The sequence below is a fragment of the Panthera pardus genome, unplaced genomic scaffold (assembly GCF_024362965.1).
Source record: "Panthera pardus isolate Hobbes unplaced genomic scaffold, ASM2436296v1 HiC_scaffold_20, whole genome shotgun sequence".
NCBI lineage: Eukaryota > Metazoa > Chordata > Mammalia > Carnivora > Felidae > Panthera > Panthera pardus.
In genome coordinates, this window is record NW_026526766.1 from 57,581,912 (window position 1) to 57,603,124 (window position 21,213).

A 21,213-nucleotide genomic window follows, 5' to 3' on the forward strand; every position below is an offset into this window, starting at 1 on the left:
GTAGAGTGTTCAACATTTAGTTTCAAACTTCTTTCTTTGGACCACTTTGCTTTTTATGTCAAATTTTAAATGTTAACATAATATTGGAAGTCCTAGCCAGAGCAATTAGGCAAGCAAAAGGCACCCAAATTGTCAGTTTTTGCAGATAAAATGACATATCGAAAACCCCAAAGACCAAAAACTGTTGGAACTAATAAATTCAGTAAAGTTGCAGAACACAAAATCAATACACAGGAATCTTGCATTTCTGTACACTAATAACAAACTACCAGAAAGAGAAATTAAAATAATCCCATTTATAAAACAGCATCAAAAACAAAATACCCAGGGATTTTTAAACAAAAACATGAAAGACCTGTACACTGAAAACTGACATAAATGAAACTGCAGACAAATAAATGGAAAGATACTCCATGCTTAGGGATTGGACAAATGTTGTTAAAATGTTCACACTACCCAAAGCAACCTACAGATTCAATGCAATCTCTCAAAATTCCAATGGCATTTTTAAAAAACAACCCTAAAATTTGTATGGGACCCCGAAAGACTCCAAACAGCCAACACAATCTTGAGAAAGAACAAAGCTGGAGGCCTCATGCTCCTTAATTTCAAACTATATTATTACAAAGCTATAGTAATCGAGTATTGGCATAAATACAGACCTAGATTAATGGCACAGAATAGCCTAGAAATAAACCAATGAATGTATGGTCAGTTAATTTACGACAAAGGAGACAAGAATATATAATCAAGAAAAGACAGTGTATTCCATAACTGCTGTTGGGAAAATTAGGTCACTTATCTTACACCATACACAAAAGTTAGCTCAAAATGGATTAAAGAGTTGAATATAAGACATGAAACCAGTAGGCAATAAACTCCTTGACATCAGTCTTGGTGATTTTCTGAATCTGACACCAAATGCAAAAATGAAAAGTGGGACTACATTAAAATAAAAAGCTTGTGCACAAAGGAAGCCAACAAAATGAAAAGGCAACCTAATGAGTGGAAGAAAGTATTTGCAAATCATATCTGATAAGGGGTCAATCCAAAATATGTAAAAATTCCTATACCAGCAGAAAAACCAAACCCGATTTAAAAATGGGCAAAGGATTTGAACAGACATTTTTCCAAAGACATACAGATAGCCAACAGCTAGATGCATCGATGCTCAATATCCCTGATCATCAGGGAAATGAAAATCAAAACCACAGTGAGAATGGCTATTGTCAAAAAGACGGGGCACCGGGGTGGCTCAGTCGGTTAAGCATCTGATTTCAGCTCAGGTCATGATATCACAATCCGTGAGTTCAAGCCCTGCGTTAGGCTCTGTGCTGACAGCTCAGAGCCTGGAGCCTACTTTGGATTCTGTGTCTCCCTCTCTCTCTGCCCCTCCCCTGCTCATGCTGTCTCTGTCTTAAAAATAAATAAAAACATTAAAAAAAAAAAACAAAAAACGGTTGGGGAGAATGTGGAGAAAAGGGACTCCTTGTACTATGTTGGTAGGAAGCAAATTGGTGCAGCCACAGTGGAAAATGGTATGAAGTTTCCTCAAAGATTTAAAAATAGAACCAATGTATAGTTCAATTGCACTTCTGGGTATTTTAACAAAGAAAATGAAAAGACTAACTTGAAAAGATAAATGCACCCCTGTCTTCACTAGAGCATTATTTACAATAGCCAAGATCTGGAAACAACCTAAGTGTACATCAGTGGATAAATGGATAAAGAAAATGTGGTATCTACATACACATACATGTACACACACACACACAATTATTCAACCATAAAAAACGAAATACTGCCATTTGTGACATGGATAGGCCTTGAGGGCAAAGTCAGAAAGACAAATACCATATGAAATTTCCACTTCTAAGTAGAATCTTAAAAAAAAAACAAAAACACAACTCCAAAAACCATGCTCATAGAGAACAGGTAACACACTGGTGGTTGTCAGAGGTGCAGGATGGGGAAGGGGTTGGTGAAATGGCTGAAGGGAGTCAAAAGGTACAAATTTCCACTTATTAAGTGAGTCATGGGGAAGTAATGCACAGTGTGGCAACTATAGTTAATAATACAGGCCTACCGGGACTCCTGGGTAGCTCGGTCGATTGGGTGTCTGACTTCGGCTCAGGTCATGATGTCGCGGTGAGTTTGAGCTCTGTGTTGGGCTCCGTGCTGACATCTCAGAGCCTGGAGCCTGCTTCAGATTCTGTGTCTCCCTGTCTCTCGGTCCCTCCCCTACTAATGCTCTGTCTCCTCTCTCTCTCTCAAAAATAAACATAAAAAATAAATAAAATAAATAATACAGGCCTACCTTGTAGATATTGTAGGTTCAATTCCACACCACTGCAATAAAGGGAATACTGCAATAAAGTGAGTCAAGTGAATCTTCTGGTTCCCCAGTGCAAATAAATGTTTACATTATAATACTGTAGTCTGTTAAGTGTGCAGCAGCATTATGTCTAAAAACATACATATCTTAATTAAAAAATGCTTTATTGCTAAAAAATGCTAACCATCATCTTAGCTTTCAGTGAGTTGTAATCTTTTTCCTGGTGGAGGGTCCTGCCTCAATGTTGGTGGCTCCTGACTGATCAGGGTGGTGGGTGAAGGTTGATGTGGCTGTGGCAAGTTCTTAAAATAAGACGATGAATTTGCCACATTGATTGACTCTTCTTTTCACAATTTCTCTGTAGCATTTAAATGCCATTTGATATTCGCCCACAGAACTTCTTTTGAAATTGGAGTCAATTCTCAAACCCCACACTGCTTTATCAACTAAGTTTATGTAATTTCTAAATCCTTCGCTGTCATTTCAAGTCTTCACAGCATCTCCACCAGGAGTAGATTCCATCTCAAGAAACCACTTTCTTTGCTCATCCATAAGGAGCAACTCCTCATCCATTAAAATCTTATCATGACAGTAATAGCAATTCAGTCACATCTTCAGGCTCCACTTCTAATTCTAGTTCCCTTGCTATTTCCACCACATCTGCACTCACTTCCTCCACTGTAGTCTTGAACCCCTCAAAGTCATCCATTAGGGTTGAAATCAGCTTCTTCCAAACTCCTGTTAATGTTGATATTTTGACTCTTCCCATAAATCATGAGTGTTCTTAATGGCACCAGACGTGGTGAATCCTTTCCAGAAGATTTTCAATTAACTTTGCCCAGATCCATCAAAGGAATCACTATATATGGCACTAGAGCCTGATGAAAGGTATTTCTTAAACAGTAAGACTTGAAAGTTGAAATGACTTCTCGACCCATGGGCTGCAGAGTGGATGTTTTGTTAGCAGGCTTGAAAATAACATTAATGTCATTGTACCTCTCTATCAGAACTCTTTGGTGACCAGGTGCCTTGTCAACGAGCAGTGGTATTTTGAAAGGAATCTTTTTTTTCTGAGCAGTAGGCCTCAACAGTGGGCTTAAAATACTCAGCAAACCATGTTGTAAACAGATGTGCCGTCATCCAGGCTTTGTTCCATTTACAGAGCACAGAGTAGATTTAGCATAATTCTTAAATGCCCTAGGATTTTTGGAATGCTATATGAATGAACACTGACTGGTTCCAACTTAAAGTCACCAGCTGCCTTAGCCCCTAATGAGAGTCAACCTATCGTTTGAAGTTTGAAGCCAGGAACTGACTTCTCCTCTCTAGCTATGAAAGTCCTAGAAGACATCTTCTTCCAATATATGGCTGTTTTGTCTACATTGAAAATCTGTTGTCTCATGTAGCCGCCTCCGTTAATGATCTCAGCTGGCTCTTCTGGATAACTTGCTGCAGCCTCTACATCAGCACTTGCTGCTTCACCTTGCAACTTTATGTCATGGAGATGGCCTCTTCCCTTGAACCTCATGAAGCAACCTCTGCTAGCTTCCAACTTTTCTACTGTAGTTTCCTCACCTCTCTCAGCCTTCACAGAATTAAAGAGAGTTAGGACCTTGCTGTGGATTAGGCTTTGGCTTAAGGAAATGTGGCTGGCTTGATCTTCTATCCAGACCACTGAAGCTTTCTCCATACCAATGATAAGGCTGTTTCGCCTTGTTATCATATGTGTGCTCATTGGAGTAGCAAGTGAGCTTTTCATTTCCTTCAGGAACTTTTCCTTTGCATTTACAACTTGGCTATCTGGCGTGAGAAGCATAGCTTCGGCCTGTCTCGGCTTTTGGCCTGCCCTTCTCACTCATTTCTAGCCTTTGAGTTAAAGTGAGAGATGTGTAACGTTTCCTTTTGTTTGAATACACAGAAGGCATTGTAGGGTTATTAACTGGCCTAATTTCAATATTGTGTCTCGGGGAATAGGGAGGTGTGAGGAGGGAGACAGATGGAGGAACGGCGAGTCCGTGGAGCAGTCAGAACACACATATTTCGGGGCACCTGGGTGGCTCAGTCGGTTAAGCCGCCGACTTCAGCTCAGGTCATGATCTCACGGTCCGTGAGTTCAAGCCCCGCGTCGGGCTCTGTGCTGACAGCTCAGAGCCTGGAGCCTGTTTCGGATTCTGTGTCTCCCTCTCTCTGACCCTCCCCCGTTCATGCTCTGTCTCTCTCTGTCTCAAAAATAAATAAACGTTAACACACAAAAAAAAAAATTAAAAAAAGAACACACATATTTCTTGGTTTAAGTTCACCATCTCATATGGGTGCAGCTTATGGTGCCCCCAAACACAACAGTAACATCACAGATCACCACAACAAATATAATAATGAAAAAGTTTGAAATACTGCGATCATTACCAACTAGTGACAGAGACACAAAGTGAGCAGATGCTGTTGGGAAAATGGTGCCAACAGATTTGTGTGACACAGGGTTGCCACAAACCTTCAATTTGTAAAAAAAACAAAAACAAAAACAAAAACAAAAAACAACAAAAAAAACAAAAAAGAAAAACCACATTATCTGTGAAGCGCAGTAAAATGAGGTACGCCTGTACCTCAAATACCATATATTTGAAAGTTGCTACGAGAGTCGATCTTAAAAGTTCTCATTACAAGAAAAAAAAGTCCTGTAGGTATGGTGATGGCTGTTAACTAGACTTACTGTGGTGATCATCTGCAATATATAAAAATATTATATAGCAGTACTCCGTAGTATCAAAGATTTATTATTTGGTTAAGAAATCTGTATTAGATGCCTTAAGAAGTTACATGACCTTCAAAAAGTAAGCAGTGCAACAACCTAAATTTCTTCTGGGAAGGGATTTTAGCTAGACAGTTAATTAAGAAAACAAAATGCAAAAATGTTAGGATTTCCACAAAGAAATATATTTATTTTTTTTTTAGAATTTGGCTCAGAACAGTAACATACAAATATTTACACTAAAATAAATATGTGATTTAACTGTCAGTAATAATTATGTTGGAATATATTAATTATCCTTTCTGTGAATTCAATAAAAACTAAGATTTGGTTTTAGATTTAGAACCATCCTTCCAAATATTTGGTATGAAGCCTGGTAGCAATGCAACCGTCTGGTGTCCAGAGCAGTTACAGATGTCGCCCAGGAACAACTGGTGTCCCTTCACAGGACACCACCTCACCCCAGACGCTGACGCCAAGCAGAACTAGCTTCCTTCCTAGGAATCACGGTGGAATTTTTCAACAATAACCAGGACCTGGAGATTATTTCAGGGCCGGTGGAGTTCCTGGAATCAGCCAACCTATCTATTCACATTAACCCACCAGGAAGGAAGTAGTTCAAATGCAATATTGATTCTTTCACACTTTATTTTGTATGCTAACACTGAAACAATAGAAACTTTCTGGTTGTCCTAAAATAAGAATCTGAAAAACATGCATATGCTTTCTTAGATCATCTGAAAGTACCCATAAAAATCTGTCACTAGACAAAATACTGTATTGGCAAAATGTCCACAGCAGAGAAGAATATTTGATTAAATTTATCACTGAGGGACAGCATCAAAGACAAATTGAGTCATCTGCTAATGAGACAGTCTTATTAAAGCTGTTGTTAGTCTGAACTAAATTAGGATATAGGTACCTTCTGCAAGGTTTTTATTTGAGGGGTTGTGTGGCTTAGCAGAAAAGCACAGATGGACCTGGGAGCAAATCCTGTTTCTGAGAGTCACTAGCCACACAGCTTTAGGTGCCATCACTTAAACGCGCCAAGACTTAATTTGCGGTTGTATAAAATGGAAATTAAAACACCTACCTCCCAGGTTGTGAGAATTTAGAATAACGTATATGGAGCACCTAGTTCAGAACCTGGCACACAGTAGGCACTTAATAAATGGTGGGTATTCGTATTTCTTCCAGGTTGAAATTGATAGCAAGAACCCTAGCCTTTGTATCTAGACACCAATGAAAGCACAAAATCATATTTCGCCAGAATCCAGATTCACAGATACGGGCTCCACAAACACTGCCTTAGGAGATACTCCAGGGTCATACTCAACATTAGCATGAAAAGTTATTGAAGGGAGAGGTGTTTGTCCATAGCGAAGATCTTTTGGGGATGGTTAATCTCCTTTCAGAGGCTGTTAAGTCCTAGTGGCTTCTCAGCTGTCCTTAAGAAGATAAGGACAAGGTCACTTAAAGCCACTGTAATTCAGATCCCTAAAGTTGCTCAAGACTCTCCAAGAGTAGTAGCAAATAACATCTTTAAGCAAATGACATTTGGAGGTGACAGGTATGTCCAATGTCTTGATTGTGGTGATGGTTTCACAGGTATATACATATGTCAAAGCTTACCAAATTGTACACTTTTAAAAATATCTCAGTAAAGCTGTTTTTAAAAAAGTTTACTTTAGCCATTCACGGTGAGATTTCCTTCTGTTTCCTGACTGGATCCCTTTCTGCAATCTGAGTTTAAGGTCAGAGTAGGAAGGATTAATAATCCAAACTCCAGTTATCAAGGTCCCATCTCAAGCAAGGCCTGCAGGTCTAAGTGGTACGTCTGGTGAGCAGAGTCCTAAGGCTTCCTTGTCTACTATCACAGCTCCTTTGGCACAGAAAATTATGACTGGTACTTACAGGGTTTGAGCTAAAATGACCCCAGAAAGAGCAGCATCTACCAAAACGGGTTGGGAAAAGTGACTTTGGAAGAGGAGACTAAAAGCAAAAACTTAACTGCTGAAGTCACCTGCTAAATACCAAATTTGCTTTGTAAGAAACGCTCATCTAAAAGACAACCTGATTCCACGAAGAAGTTCTGAGTCTTGGTCCATGTCCCCTCCCGGGAGGCCTAGCAGATCCTGCGAGTTGTGTAGTCCAAAACCATGCTGGCGGCACCGAGCAGGGCGGGATCCACCAAATCCGAAACTACCACGTCCACATCCTGAACCGAGGACAAGGCTTGCTGGCGGATGACATCTTTGACGATGTGGATGTAGTGACTGGCTAGGACTCCAGAGAGGATCACAAGGGAAGGATTTATGGTGTGGAGGATGTTCACAACCCCAAGACCCAAAGCCGTTCCAGCTACAAGAAAACAAAAATGAAAATAAGTCTCAAGGAGAGAGCCAAATCAAAAACACCAGAGGACAGTGGAAAGAGTCAGCAGCCCAGAATACTCACTACATTCATACTACGTAAGAGAAAGTGGTACTTTTAAAGCTGTTTGTGACTTATTCTTTTTTTTAGGTTTATTAATTATTTTTTAATGTTTATTTTTGAGATGGGAGGCAGAGAGAGGGGTACAAAGAATCCAAAGCAGGCTTGTGCTGACAGCAGAGAGCCTGATGTGGGGCTCAAACTCATGAACCATGAGATCATGACTTAAGGTGAAGTTGGCCATTTAACTGACTGAGCCACCCGCTCCTATTGATTTTGAGAGGGGAAGCGTACGCTTGAGTGGAGGAGGGGCAGAGAGAGAGAGAGAGAGAGAGAGAGAGAGAATATCCAAAGCAGACTCCTCACTGCCAATGCAGGCTCAAACTCACAAACTGTGAGATCATGACCTGAGCCAAATCAAGAGTCGGATGCTTAACCAACTGAGCCACCCAGGCGCCCTCATGATTTATTCTTAATATGAGAAAATGTCGTTATGCTTCAAAATTTAAAAAAAGCTAGATATGGTAATACTACACCATATGCTCTCAACTATGTTTAAAAAAAAAAAAAAACTGGAAAAGACTGGAAGGGAATGCTAATAGTTGACTATCTCTGAAGAGTAAAACTTGAAGGGATACTTTTTCAATTTTTTTTAATGTTTATTTTTGAATGAGAGAGAAAGAGCGCATGTGAGAGAGTGGGGGTGGGGCAGAGAGAGAGAGGGAGACACAGAATCTGACACAGGCTCCAGGCTCTGAGCTGTCAGCACAGAGCTGGACGTGGGGCTTGAACTCACAAACAGTGAGATCGTGACCTGAGCTGAAGTCGGACGCTCAACCAACTGAGCCACCCAGGCTCCCCAAAGGGATATTTTCCTACTCTCCTGTATTTCTCTAGATCTCCTATAAAATGAACAAGTAGTTTATGCATTGGTCCCGAGGGGGGCTGGGTACGTGTCGGAGCCCTGGGCAGTCTGAGGGGCCCTCTAGGGCACAGCTGCCCAGAGCCACATGCTCACCTGTTCTCAAGATGCTCTGGGCCTTCACGTTGCCAAGTTTTGCGGCTTGGATGAGATGGACTGCACTCACGGCCTCGTCTTTTGGCACTGACATCCCTTCCACCAAGAGCAGGTCTTCTGTTAGAGAAGAGGCAAGAGGCAGCAGTCATCACTGGGCTGTGGCAGTCATGCAGCAGGTTTCTTTTCACATTTGCAAAGCTTTTTATCACGCACAAATGTCCACATACATTTTCCAGAGGCCGCTGTCCTCTTGCCGTCTTGGTTAGCAATCATCCAGAACTTCCCCACCTGGAAAATCCTCAACTCCAACCACAGCCTCCTATCCGGCTCTCTAGTTTCTTTACTTCTCACCTCCACGTGAAACTGAATCCTTAACGTGTTTTTTTCCCCCAAATTATCAGACTCCTCTGTATTTATCTCCTTCCTTTATCCACCCCAGATGCAGGTCACATTACTGCGAGTGCCCCACGTTCCCCGGCAGGGCCTGAAGAACTGACGCTGACAGGGGTTCTCAGTTGCTGGCGCTCGGCCACTACCAGCGCTCGGCCACTACCAGGACTAAGAAAAGTCTGAACAGGCTCCTAAGGGGGGCTGAATGTAAAAAATGAGGTTGAAAAATAGTTTTCAGGGCTTCAAATAGCGTCCTCATGGCCAAAATCAATACCTTTTTCTGATTTTCTCTCTCAAAAGCAGCACTTGACATTCCCAACTATTCCCTCCCTGAAGCACTCTCCCTTTTGGCTTCTGTGACTTTACCCATTCCTGATTTTCCTTTCTGCCCATTAAACACTGTTTTTGCAAGGTTCCACCTCTAACTCTTGCCTCACTCCAATCTCATTCAATTCAAAGGTTTAACTGCCACCTCAGCACTGATGATTCCCAAATCCCCACCTCTAGTCCTCTCTCCCGAGCACCAGACTCCTGTAGCCAGGCTCTGCCTACACATCTCCACCCTATGTCCCATAAGCACCCAACCATCATCTTCTGCCACAACTTGCTCCTCCTTTCATATTCTCAACCCCCAGCTGTCCGACTAGAAAACGGGAAGTCACTCTAGAATTGTACTATTTAAAGCCACTCCATTTGGAGGGATTAAGGCAAGATGGCAGAGGAGTAAGGTGACTCCAAGCTTGCCTCCTCCCCCAAACTGCTAGATAAGTATCAAATTATTCTGAACACCTAAGAAATTGACCGGAAGTCTTAGAAGACAAAACTGCCTGTCTACGAACAGAAAAAACAACCCATGCAAGGTAGGAACTGTGGAAGGTTGAGTCGTTGGAAGAAAAGAATGGCTGACACTGTGAAGGGGAGGGATCCCTGATCAGGGGGAGGGGAGATAAGAATGAAGAAAAAAAATAAAAGAGTGAAAATACATGCAGGGGACTACACAAAAAAAAACTGTTCCCCAAAACCAATGATGGGGAAAAAGGAGAAGGTGGAGTGCAGAGTCTGAAGTTTTGGAGGTCAGTTCCCTCGAGGAAGCAGGGCAGAGCCCCGGAGCGGGCAGTGTGGTCTGAGGATCCCCTGGAGTGCATTTGGTAGAGGCAACATGGCCTCTCAAGCAGGCAAAAGCCCTGGTGGGTACCACTGAGCTGCCCCATTCACCAGTACAGAAACAAAGATGCTGGCTGCGTGTTGCAATTTACCATAAACTCTAAGCCACTGCTGCTGCACAGTCGCGCAACTGTTGCTTAGGACAAGCTGGCACCAGCCACAGTGCAGCAAAATGCTGTCCCACAGGATTCAATGCAGGTCCCAAGACGCAGGGGTCTCTGAAGTGTGGGGTTTTGAAACACAGCTGTGTCTGAGATAAAACCCAGGAGGGTGGCACCATATGGCAGGTGGACAGCGCAGACACAGGGTGAATGAAGGTGGGGAGCTGACAGAATCTGGGGACACAGGAGGATGACTGATTGCACATCTGTGGGGCACAAACTTCCCTCTCGGGAGACTACAGAGTGGGGTGAAGCCATTTCACCCCTAGCCCATCAGCACTGATCAACCTCAGTGAGCTAAACAGCACCACCAAGTAGAGAATGGAGCCACCAAGTGGAGAACAGAGCCAATACACCAAGCCCGCCCCCTTGCACCCTCCAGGCACATCTCTGGTAGAGCAAGTTAGCCTGAGAATCAAAGTAGTAGGCCCCTCCACCAGAAGACCAACACAAACCGCTTCCATGCACTAGGTCTACAGATCATAGAATGCTGCAAAGCTTCAGCTCTAGGGGAAACAGGATCTAGCTTCCCTTGGGTTTTGTTTCTTTGCTTCGTTTCTATATTTGTTTTTGTGTTTGTTTTTTTTCCTGGGATACAGAAAGCAAATTTTTTATTTTTTATTGTATTTTATTTTTTTTAATTAAAAAAAAATTTTTTTTTTACCTTTTCTTCATCTTTTTTCTTCTATAAAGCTTAAAGCTATACATCAAGGATCTAGCTTCCTTTATTATTTTTTAAATTCCATTTTATTATTATTTTTTCCCCTCCAAAATGACAAGATGGATGAATTCACCCCAAAAGAAAGAACAGGAAGAAATGACAGCCAGGGAATTAATCAATACAGATATAAGTAATATGTCTGAACTAGAATTTAAAACAACAATTTTAAGGATTCTAGCTGGGCTTGACAAATGCTTAGAAGACTGTAGAGAATCCCTTACTGCAGAGATAAAAGCTAAAACCCAGTCAGGCTTAAATTAAAAATGCTATAACCAAACTGCAAACCTGAATGGATGTCACAACAGTGAGAATGGATGAATCTGAGAAACGAATCAGTGATACAGAAGTTAAAATTATCGAAAATAATGAAGCTGAAAAGAAGAGGGAAGCAAAGATAATGGATCATGAAGGTAGACTTAGGAAACTCAGCAACTTATTAAAACGGAATAACATTCTTATCATAGGAGTCCCAGAAAATGAAGAGAGAGAAAGGAGCAGAATGTTTAGGTGAGCAAATTATAGCTGAAAACTTCCCTAATCTGGGGAAGCATGCAGACATCAAAATCCAAGCAGCACAGAGAAGTCTCATTACATTCAACAAAAGCTGGTCATCACCAAGGCATATCATAGTCAAATTCACCAAATACACAGACAAGGAAAGAGTCCTGAAAGCAGCAAGGGGAAAAAGTCCTTAACCTACAAAGGAAGACAGATCAGGTTCGCAGCAAATCTGCCCAGAGAAACTTGCCAAGCCAGAAGGGAATAGCAGGATATATTCAACATGCTGAATGGGAAAAATATGTAGCCAAGAATACCTTATCCATCAAAGCTGTCATTCAGAATAGAAGGAGAGATAAAGAGTTTCCCCCAAAACTGAATGAATTTGTGACCACTAAGCCATTCCTTCAAGAAATATTAAGAGGGACTCTGGGGGAAAAAAAAAAAAAAAGACCAAAAGCAATGAAGACTGGAAGGGAACAGAGAACATCATCAGAAACACCAACTTTACAGGTAACATAATGGCAGTAAACTCCTATCTTTCTTTCAATAATCACCCTGACTGTAAATGGACTAAATGCTCCAATCAAAAGATACAGGGTATCAGAATGGATACAAAAAACAAAAACAAGATCCATCTATAACCTGTCTATAGGAGACTCATTTTAGACCTAAAGACATCAGCAGATTCAAAGTGAGGTGATGGAGACCATCTATCATGATAATGGATACTAAAAGAAAGCTGGAATAGCCATACTTCTATCAGACAAACTAGATTTTAAACCAAAGACCGTAAAAAGAAATGAAGGGCATTATATCATAATTAAGGAGTCTACCCATCAAGTTCTAATTGTAAATATTTATGCCAACCTGGGACACCCAAATCAATTACTAACAGACATAAAGAAACTCACTGATGAAATACAATACTAGTAGGGAGTTTTAACACCCCACTTATACCAATTTACAGATTAAGCAGAAAATCAACAAGGAAACAATGGCTTTGAATGACACACTGAACCAGATGGACTTAACACATATATTCAGAACATTTGATCCTAAAGCAGCAGAATACACATTCTTTTAGAGTACACACGGAATATTCTCCAGAATAGATCATATACTGGGTCACAAATCAGCCCTTAAAAGACTGAGATCAACCATGCATATTTTGAGACCACAACGCTATGAAACTTGAAGTCAACCACAAGAAAAAATTTGAAAAGACCACAAATACATGGAGGTTAAATAACATCACACTAAAGAATGAATGGGTTAATGAGGAAATTAAAGAAGAAATAAAAAAGTACATGGAAGCAAATAAAAATGAATACACGGCAGTCCAAAACCTTTGAGATGCAGCAAAGGCAGTCTTAAGAGGGAAGTATCTTGCAATACAGGCCTACCTCAAGAATCAAGAAAGGTCTCAAATACACAACCTAACGTTACACATAAGGGAGCTAGAAATGGGAAAATAAAGCCTAAAGCCAGCAGAACAAGGTAAATAATAAAGACAGAGCAGAAATAAATGATATAGAAACAAACAACGACAACAAAAAAGAAAAGAGCAACAAAACTAAGAGCTGGTTCTTTGAAAGAATAAAATTGATAACCTCCTAACCAGACTTGTCAAAAAGAAAAAAGAAAGGACCCAAATAAATAAAATCACAAATGAAAGGGGAGAGATCACTACCAACACCTCAGAAATACAATTATAAGAGAATATTATGAAAAATTATATGCCAACAAACTGGGCAATCATAAAGATGGACAAATTCCTAGAAACACGCAAACTACCAAAACTGAAACAGGAAGAAATAGAAAATTTAAACAGACTCATAATTAGCAAAGAAATTGAAACTGTAATCAAAAAACTCCCAACAAACAAAAGTCCAGGGCCAGATGGCTTCCCAGGGGAATTCTACCGTACCTTGAAAGAAGAGTTAATACCAGGGTGCCTGGGTGGCTCAGTAGGTTAAGCGTCTGACTCTTGATTTTGGCTCAGGTCATGATCTCACGGTTTGTGGGATTGAGCCCTCTGTCAGGCTCCATGCTATCATCATGGATTGGGATTCTCTCTTCCCCTCTCTCTGCTCCTCCCCAGCTTGTGCATGCACGTTGTCTCAGAAATAAATAAACAAACTTAAAAAAAAAAAAAAGTAGTAATACCTATTCTTCTCAAACTATTCCAAAAATCAGAAATGGAAGGAAAACTTCCAAACTAATTCTACAAGGCCAGCATTACCTTGATTCCAAAACCAGACAATGACCCCAATAAAAAGAATTACAGGCCAATATCCCTAATGAACATGGATGCAAAAATTCTCAACAAAATACTAGCAAATTGAATCCAACACTACATTAAAAGAATTATTTACCACAATCAAATGGGATTTTTTATTCCTGGGCTGCAGAGCTGGTTCAATATGTGCAAATCAATCAACGTGATACACCACCATTGATAAAAGAAAGGATAAGAACCATATGATCCTCTCAATAGATGACAAAATACAGCATTCACTCTTGATAAAAACCCTCAACAAAGTAGGCATTGATGGAACATACCTCAACATCATAAAAGCTACATATGAAAGACCCACAGCTAATTAACCATTCTCAATGGGGAAAAACTGAGAGCCTTTCTCCTTGAGGAACAAGACAAGGATGTCCACTCTCACCATTACTATTTAACATAGTACCGGAAGTCTTAACCTCAGCAATCAGACAACAAAAAGGAATAAAACGCATCCAAATCAGCAAGGAAGAAGTCCACCTTTCACTATCTGCAGACGACATGATACTCTATGTAGAAAACCCAAAAGACTCCAGCAAAAAATTGCTAGAACTAACACATGAACTGAGCAAAGTTGCAGGATATAAAATCAACATACAGAAATTGGTTGTATTTCTATACACCAAAAATGAAGCAGCAGAAAAAGAAATCAAAGAATCGATCCCATTTGCAATTGCACCAAAACCCATAAGATACCTAGGAATAAACCTAACCAAAGAGGTAAAAGATCTGTACTCTTGAAAACTACAGAACACTTATGAAAGAAATTGAAGAGGACACAAAGAAATGGAAAAGCATTCCTTGCTCATGGATTGGAAGAAAAAACATTGTTAAAATGTCTATATTACCCAAAGCAATCTACACATTTAACACAATCTCCATCAAAATACCACCAGGATTTTTCACAGAGCTAGAACAAATAATCCTAAAATTTCTACGGAATCATCCCTAATAGCCAAATCAATCCTGAAAAAAACAAAACTGGAGGCATCACGATTCTGGATTTCAAGCTATATTACAAAGCTGTAGTCATCCAGACAGTATGGTACTGGCAGGAAAACAGAATAGAAAACCCAGAAATGGACCCACAACTATAGGGTCAACTAATCTTCAACAAAGCAGAAAAGAATATCCAATGGAAAAAAGACACTAAATTCTACTCCTAAAACCAGTATTATACTGTATGTTAACTAGAATTTAAATAAAATTTTGAAAAATAAAGCCACTCCATTCAACTACTATTTTTCTCACAGAAAACAGAAAGTTACAGTGTAGTGAAGAGTCTAAAATTCAGATCTGACCATGCTTTTCCCCTAAAAGTTCTCAATGGCTTCATTAGCTGCTGGTCCTGGCCTCCCTCTTGCTACACTCTACCCTACCTTGCCCTTTATGTACCCACACCACTGTTTCTGTTTCCCAGGCTTGGAAGCATCCCTGGCTCATCCCAACTTGCCCTGCTAATTCTACTTACCCTCTCTCAACCTCCAGGCAGCACCCTTACACTCCCTTCCCCATATGAAGAGGGCAGGGAGAGAACGCTGGTGTCCTTCTATACGTCTACATTCCTTGGCCATCATTCGCAGTGCACTTGACACTATATTATAATGATATTAAATGACTCCTTTTTCTTAGGCTAGAAACCATCCTTTTATTAACATGTCCAGAAATAGCTTTAACTCAAATAGACTTCTCAGACTTCACAACTGTAGTATGTTAATCCATTTACTTCTTCATTAAAATGTGTATTAAGTTGGGGGATGGGGGGCGCCTGGGTGGCTCAGTTGGTTGAGCACCTGACTTCGGCTCAGGTCATGGTCTTGGAGTTTGTGGGTTCGAGCCCCGTGCTAGGCTCTGTGCTAACAAACAGCTCAGAGCCTGGAGCCTTCTTCAGATCCTGTATCTCTCTCTGTCTCTGTTTCTCTCTCTCCCTCTCCCCCCCCCCCCCCCCCCACCACCCCGGCTCATGCTCTGCCTCTCTCAAAAATAAATACATGTTAAAAAAAATTTTTTTTAATGTGTATTAAGGGGGCACCTGGGCGGCTCAGTCGGTCAAACGTCCAACTTTGGCTCAGGTCACGATCTCATGGTTCACAAGTTTGAGCCCCACATCAGGCTCTGTGCTGAAAGCTCAGACCCTGGAGCCTGCTTCAGATCCTGTGTCTCTCTCTTTGCCCCTTCCCTGCTCACACTCTGTTTCTGTCCCAAAAATAAACAAACATTAAAAAAAGAAAGTTTTAAAAATGTGTATTAAGCACCCACCCTGTGCTAGAGGCCGAGGAAACAAAAATTAAAAAAATCCTCCCTGCTCTCCTGGAACTCAAGACCCTTGTCCACCCCCAGCATTGGAGAGGAAAGTGTTAATATGGGTCAAGACTAAGGGTACCTGGGAGTTTTAGTATGAGGAACCCCACCTTTCCTCCAGGAAGTGAGAAGGGTAGAAGTTCTGGCTTCAGTGTTCAGCTCTTTTTGGAATATGTACTTTGAAATACTTGTCTACAGTTTAGCTATTTAATCCCTCAGGAGAAAGAAACCAACCATCATGTAGCTTTTTTGCTTCCCTCTGCAAGGCCATTCCAGAGGCATATGCTTCAATACACCCATGACTTCCACAGGAACAATCAGGCCCATCCAGAGACACAACAAGGTGGCCAAGTTCTGCAGCACAGAAGGAGCTTCCATGGATCAATTCGTGCTGATGGATGATACCCCCGCCAATTCCTACAGTGAGAGACAATAATCAGTGAGGTGGCTCTTCCCCTGAAACAGAAAGCTGAAATATGGCAATGCCTCATGTGTTTAGCAAAGCTCTGGAATGTGAGATTCTTTATGATGCCCCTTTTCCTAAATAGCGGAAACTTACTATTAACACTTCACCTGGAAGCATTTTGGAGGAAAATCTATCTAGCAGATCCTCTGATGCTCTGTGTCGCACCTACGTGGCTCACTGTGATTTCAAGCACAGCTGTGGGAAACAGATCCATGCAGGCTCAGACTCACCGTGTGATGACAGTATACCACCTCAAGCTCACAATGCCTGTTCTCACCAAGGCCATCTCCAACACTAACGTTAGAGCCTAACTGTCCACGTGAGCACAGGGCATCCTCAACCAAGCAAGGTAAGAGCCAACAGATTTCAATGGACAATTCTGGATGATATTCCACAGGTTTCTTGGGAGGTTCTGGTAGATTTCAGCCCCCAATGCCCTCAAGGCAACTTGGATAACGGTTTTCCATCTACTCTGTTCTACTCTTCTCACTCCTTTACTCCTGTTTCTCAGGATCACCTCCAACATAAAATTCTCACACCTAAGTCCTCGTCTTGGGCTCTGCTGTGGGAGAAACCCAAGATAAGACCATCTTTCCCAAATGTATCGCACACCACCTTTCACACACCACTTTCTTCCTTAAACAGAGAATATTAAGATTTTGCCTCTTAATGCCACCATGTCCAAAAATCTATGATTCAATGATTATGAATGTCAATGACTCTTGTTACCAAGTTTAGGAGTTATTAAGGAGGAAAGCCTGAGAAGACTATTTTTAGAGCTCTCTTGCCATCAGTTACTTCCTGTGGCACCTACTCTTCAACTCCACCCTTCTAATTTGCAAATTACCTGCTCTGAACTAAGAAATGATATCCAAGCTTGCTAAAACTGTATCTGCAACTAAGAGAAGAAGGGCCTGAGCTTCAAGAGGAGGTAGCATAATTCAGAGTTTAAGAGCACACAAGTTTTGAAGTTACATATATCTGGGAAAAATGGTGGCTCAACCACTTACTAGCTCAGTCTGTTTTTCATTCCAAAAGTAGGACATCAGCAAAAATGGCAAAGTAGGCGACTCCAAAAGTCCATCCCTCCACTAAAGCAATGAATAAACTGGCAAAAACTCTCAGAACCAATTTTTTTTTTGGAACTCTGGAAACTAACCACAGGTTTTGTAACAACCAGGGAATGCTTACTCAAGAAAAAAAAAAAACAACTGATTCTTAAGAGCTCCTTCTGGCATTTTCTGGTCCCACCACCCACTCCCCAGTTTGGTGGCCTTGAACCAGCCCACATCCTGCACAGAGACGGCAGTACTGGAAGAAGCAGGACCAACTTCATTCTCGAAAACCTGTGGTTGCTTGTTCTGACCTACTTGGCGGCTAGTGGAGGACCAACTCGAAGAGCTCAGCTCAGCTCACCTTTGTGTCACTGACCTCAGAACTCCCCTAGAGCTGGGGAGGCACTCAGGTGGCCTTTGTCAAAAACATTTAAAGGCAAAATATATTTATTCGTCTCTGCTGCCTAGGGCGACAGCTGACAGATGAGGCAAATAATATACTAACCAAGAAGACTGGGAGGCAAAGCTGGGAATGAGAAGCTTTGGGGAGTAAGAGCTTTGAACAGCTCTGACAAGTTCCTAGCAATCTGAGGTCCACACACATGCCCAGGGCAGGGCATATGCCCAGGAAAGACTGAGAAGGCCCTAAGCTCTCATGTGGGGCTCACCTCCTGGCTCTACTCAGGCAGAAAGTGAACACTAAAGCAGACTCACAAGCTGCCTGCTGGTGCTGAAGGCATGCCCCAACACCCATTCTAGCTCCTCAAACAACCTCTTACTCCTCTTACCTGTACCTGTGATAAGTGTCACAAAGTTTTCCAGGCCCTTTCCTTGGCCAAATTTCCTTTCCGCCAGGGCAGCACAATTGCCATCATTGTCCACCCACACAGGGAGATGCAAAGTGTCAGACAGGGGGGTCCTGAGGTCCACAGAGTTCCATTCTTGAATCAGTTTAGTTGAATGCAGCACAATTCCTTCCCGAGGATTTACCCGGCCACCCGTGGAAATACCTGAGCTCCACCACACACACAAGGAAAATAATTCTCATAAGCAACCTTAGAAAGTATGCCAACTTACTGGGTTTCAAACACAAATTAATTCACCCAAGATCTCCTAAGACAAGCATTACCAAAGATTGCAAGGAAATGTCAGGCAATTCTGAGCAAAATCTGTAGCTCCCCACCAATGTACGCATGACAATTACTGGGGTTCTAGGAAGTCTGCTTGGGGCCCACAGATAGGCCCTGGAGCCATCTGTACACAGAGCAGTGACTTGATGGTCAGTCATGCATCAGAACTTGGAAAACTCTGTATGTCAAAATGAACATTTCTTAACAAATCAGGAGACTATAGACGCTGGAGAGGATGTGGAGAAACGGGAACCCTCTTGCACTGTTGGTGGGAATGCAAACTGGTGCAGCCGCTCTGGAAAACAGTGTGGAGGTTCCTCAAAAAATTAAAAATAGACCTACCCTATGACCCAGCAGTAGCACTGCTAGGAATTTACCCAAGGGATACAGGAGTGCTGATGCATAGGGGCACGTGTACCCCAATGTTTATAGCAGCACTTTCAACAATAGCCAAATCATGGAAAGAGCCTAAATGTCCATCAACTGATGAACGGATAAAGAAATTGTGGTTTATATACATAGTGGAATACTACTTGACAATGAGGAAGAATGAAATATGGCCTTTTGTAGCAACGTGGATGCAACTGGAGAGTGTTATGCTAAGTGAAATAAGCCATACAGAGAAAGACAGATACCATATGTTTTCACTCTTATGTGGATCCTGAGAAACTTAACAGAAGACCATGGGGGAGGGGAAGGGGGGAAAAAGTTACAGAGAGGGAAGGAGGCAAACCGTAAGAGACTCTTAAAAACTGAGAATAAACAGGGTTGATGGGGGGTAGGAGGGAGGGGAGGGTGGGCGATGGGCATTGAGGAGGGCACCTGTGGGGATAAGCACTGAGTGTTGTATGGAAATCAATTTGCCAATAAATTTCATATTTAAAAAAAAACGAACATTTCTTGAATATGTAATTCACAATCTCACCTACTCCCAAAATTCTGCAGTTCAGTTTTACAGCTTCTGCTGCAGCTTCAACACACATCTGTAGGATTAAATTAATCCTCTCTTCATAGGTTTTAGGATTGAACTGAGTATACTTCTTGACAATTTCACCCTAAAAGAGAAAAAAACAAGCCCTGTCTCATTGATCTAAGCTAAGAAGCAGCCTGTGAATCTTCTGACCTTTTTCACGATACATCAGACTTCACTATAGGATAGAGAGTACTGTAGATTCAGAGGACTGCTCAGGAAGGGAGCTGCTCTGATGTGGGCTGGCCGTGGGGTATGTCCAAGTAGTTTCCTGAGAAACGATCCTGGCACATGGCTACTGAAGCAACAACAGCTCACAGCAAATCACGGTGCCCCTCTTACGCATAAAGTCAGTGCTGGCTAATCACAATCTTCACAAAAAGGTCGTAGTTTACTCTTTCAGGCTGAAAAAACTTCCTTGCTTAAAAACTGAGGCACCTAAATATATATCCTAGGGAGGTAAGCGCTGATCACCTCCCATAAGTGAAGCCAATAATGGCATGGTTCCAAAATGTTTAAATTACTGTGCTTTGTGATCTGTTTTAAAGCCAGTCAAGAAGAGTGTCTCCAAATTATGGTTTTTAAGTTTTTTCTTTGCTCTTCTCACTTGTGCATCATTTTGAGTAAATTTCAGAATAATGTTGCCAAACTTTAAAAAAATCCCACTGAAATGTTGACTAGAATTGTATTAAACTTGTAATTCAATTTGGAAAAGTGCTGACATTTTAAAAATACTCAGCATTCCCATCTAGGACACTTTTCAAGCCTTTACATTATTTGTTGAAGTTTTATACTTTTCTTCATATAGATAGATTGCGTAAATTGTTAGTTTAGATGATTCTTACAATTTTGGTTGTTGTTCTGAATAGGCTCTTTCCCAATCTTTTGTTATTAATGGATTTTATCCATTTACAAGGGTTAAAGCAATCACTAATGATTGTCATTAAAAGGACACTGAAAGTGGGGCGCCTGAGTGGCTCAGCTGATTAAGCATCTGACTTGATTTGAGATCCACATCGTCAGACTCTGCGCTGACAGCGAGGAGCCTGCTTGGGATTCACTGTCTCCCTCTTACTCTGCCCCTCCTCCACTTGTGCACACACATGTGCAAAAGTAAATAAATATTTTTTTAAAAAGTAAACCTAAAGTTGTGTTTCTCAACCTTCAACAAATAGTGAACAAATAGTGATGCCCTGGACCCCACCTGCAGAGATTCAAATAGCCTGGGCATCTGTATTTTTTTTTTAAGCTTCCAGGTAATGCTAATGGAGAGTCAGGCTAACAAACACTCACCAAGAGGAAAACTCAAAAATCTGCCTAAAATTTCAAGTAGAAAGTTACTGATCTTTTTAAATTTTATTTATGTATCTTGAGAGAGACAGCACAAGCAGGGGAGGGGGAGAGAAGGAGAGATTGTGCTGTTTGTTCTTTGCTTTATCCCTTTGTGACTCCCCCAGAATTATGTGAAATAATGCTGCAGAAAACATTTCTTTTCTTCTTGATTTTAATAGGGATGTCCCTAGAATTTC

At 41.3% G+C, this 21,213-nt stretch overlaps 1 protein-coding gene across 6 annotated transcripts in view; it reads right to left on the reverse strand.

Moving 5' to 3' along the window:
- Positions 1–5,712: 5,712 nt before the first annotated feature.
- GNE (glucosamine (UDP-N-acetyl)-2-epimerase/N-acetylmannosamine kinase) overlaps positions 5,713–21,213 on the reverse strand; it is a 38,369-nt gene continuing 22,868 nt past the window's right edge. For 5 of the 6 annotated variants that reach the window (XM_019454501.2, XM_019454502.2, XM_053908094.1 and 2 more), the window contains 5 exons: positions 19,640–19,769; positions 18,373–18,594; positions 16,298–16,480; positions 8,536–8,652; positions 5,713–7,445 (listed from right to left, as the gene is read on the reverse strand). In XM_019454501.2, the coding sequence (XP_019310046.1) occupies positions 7,210–7,445; positions 8,536–8,652; positions 16,298–16,480; positions 18,373–18,594; positions 19,640–19,769 (888 nt within the window). In that variant the 3' untranslated portion in view covers positions 5,713–7,209. The remainder of the gene's footprint in view (positions 7,446–8,535; positions 8,653–16,297; positions 16,481–18,372; positions 18,595–19,639; positions 19,770–21,213) is intronic. The other variant, XM_019454497.2, reaches the window with a different exon arrangement.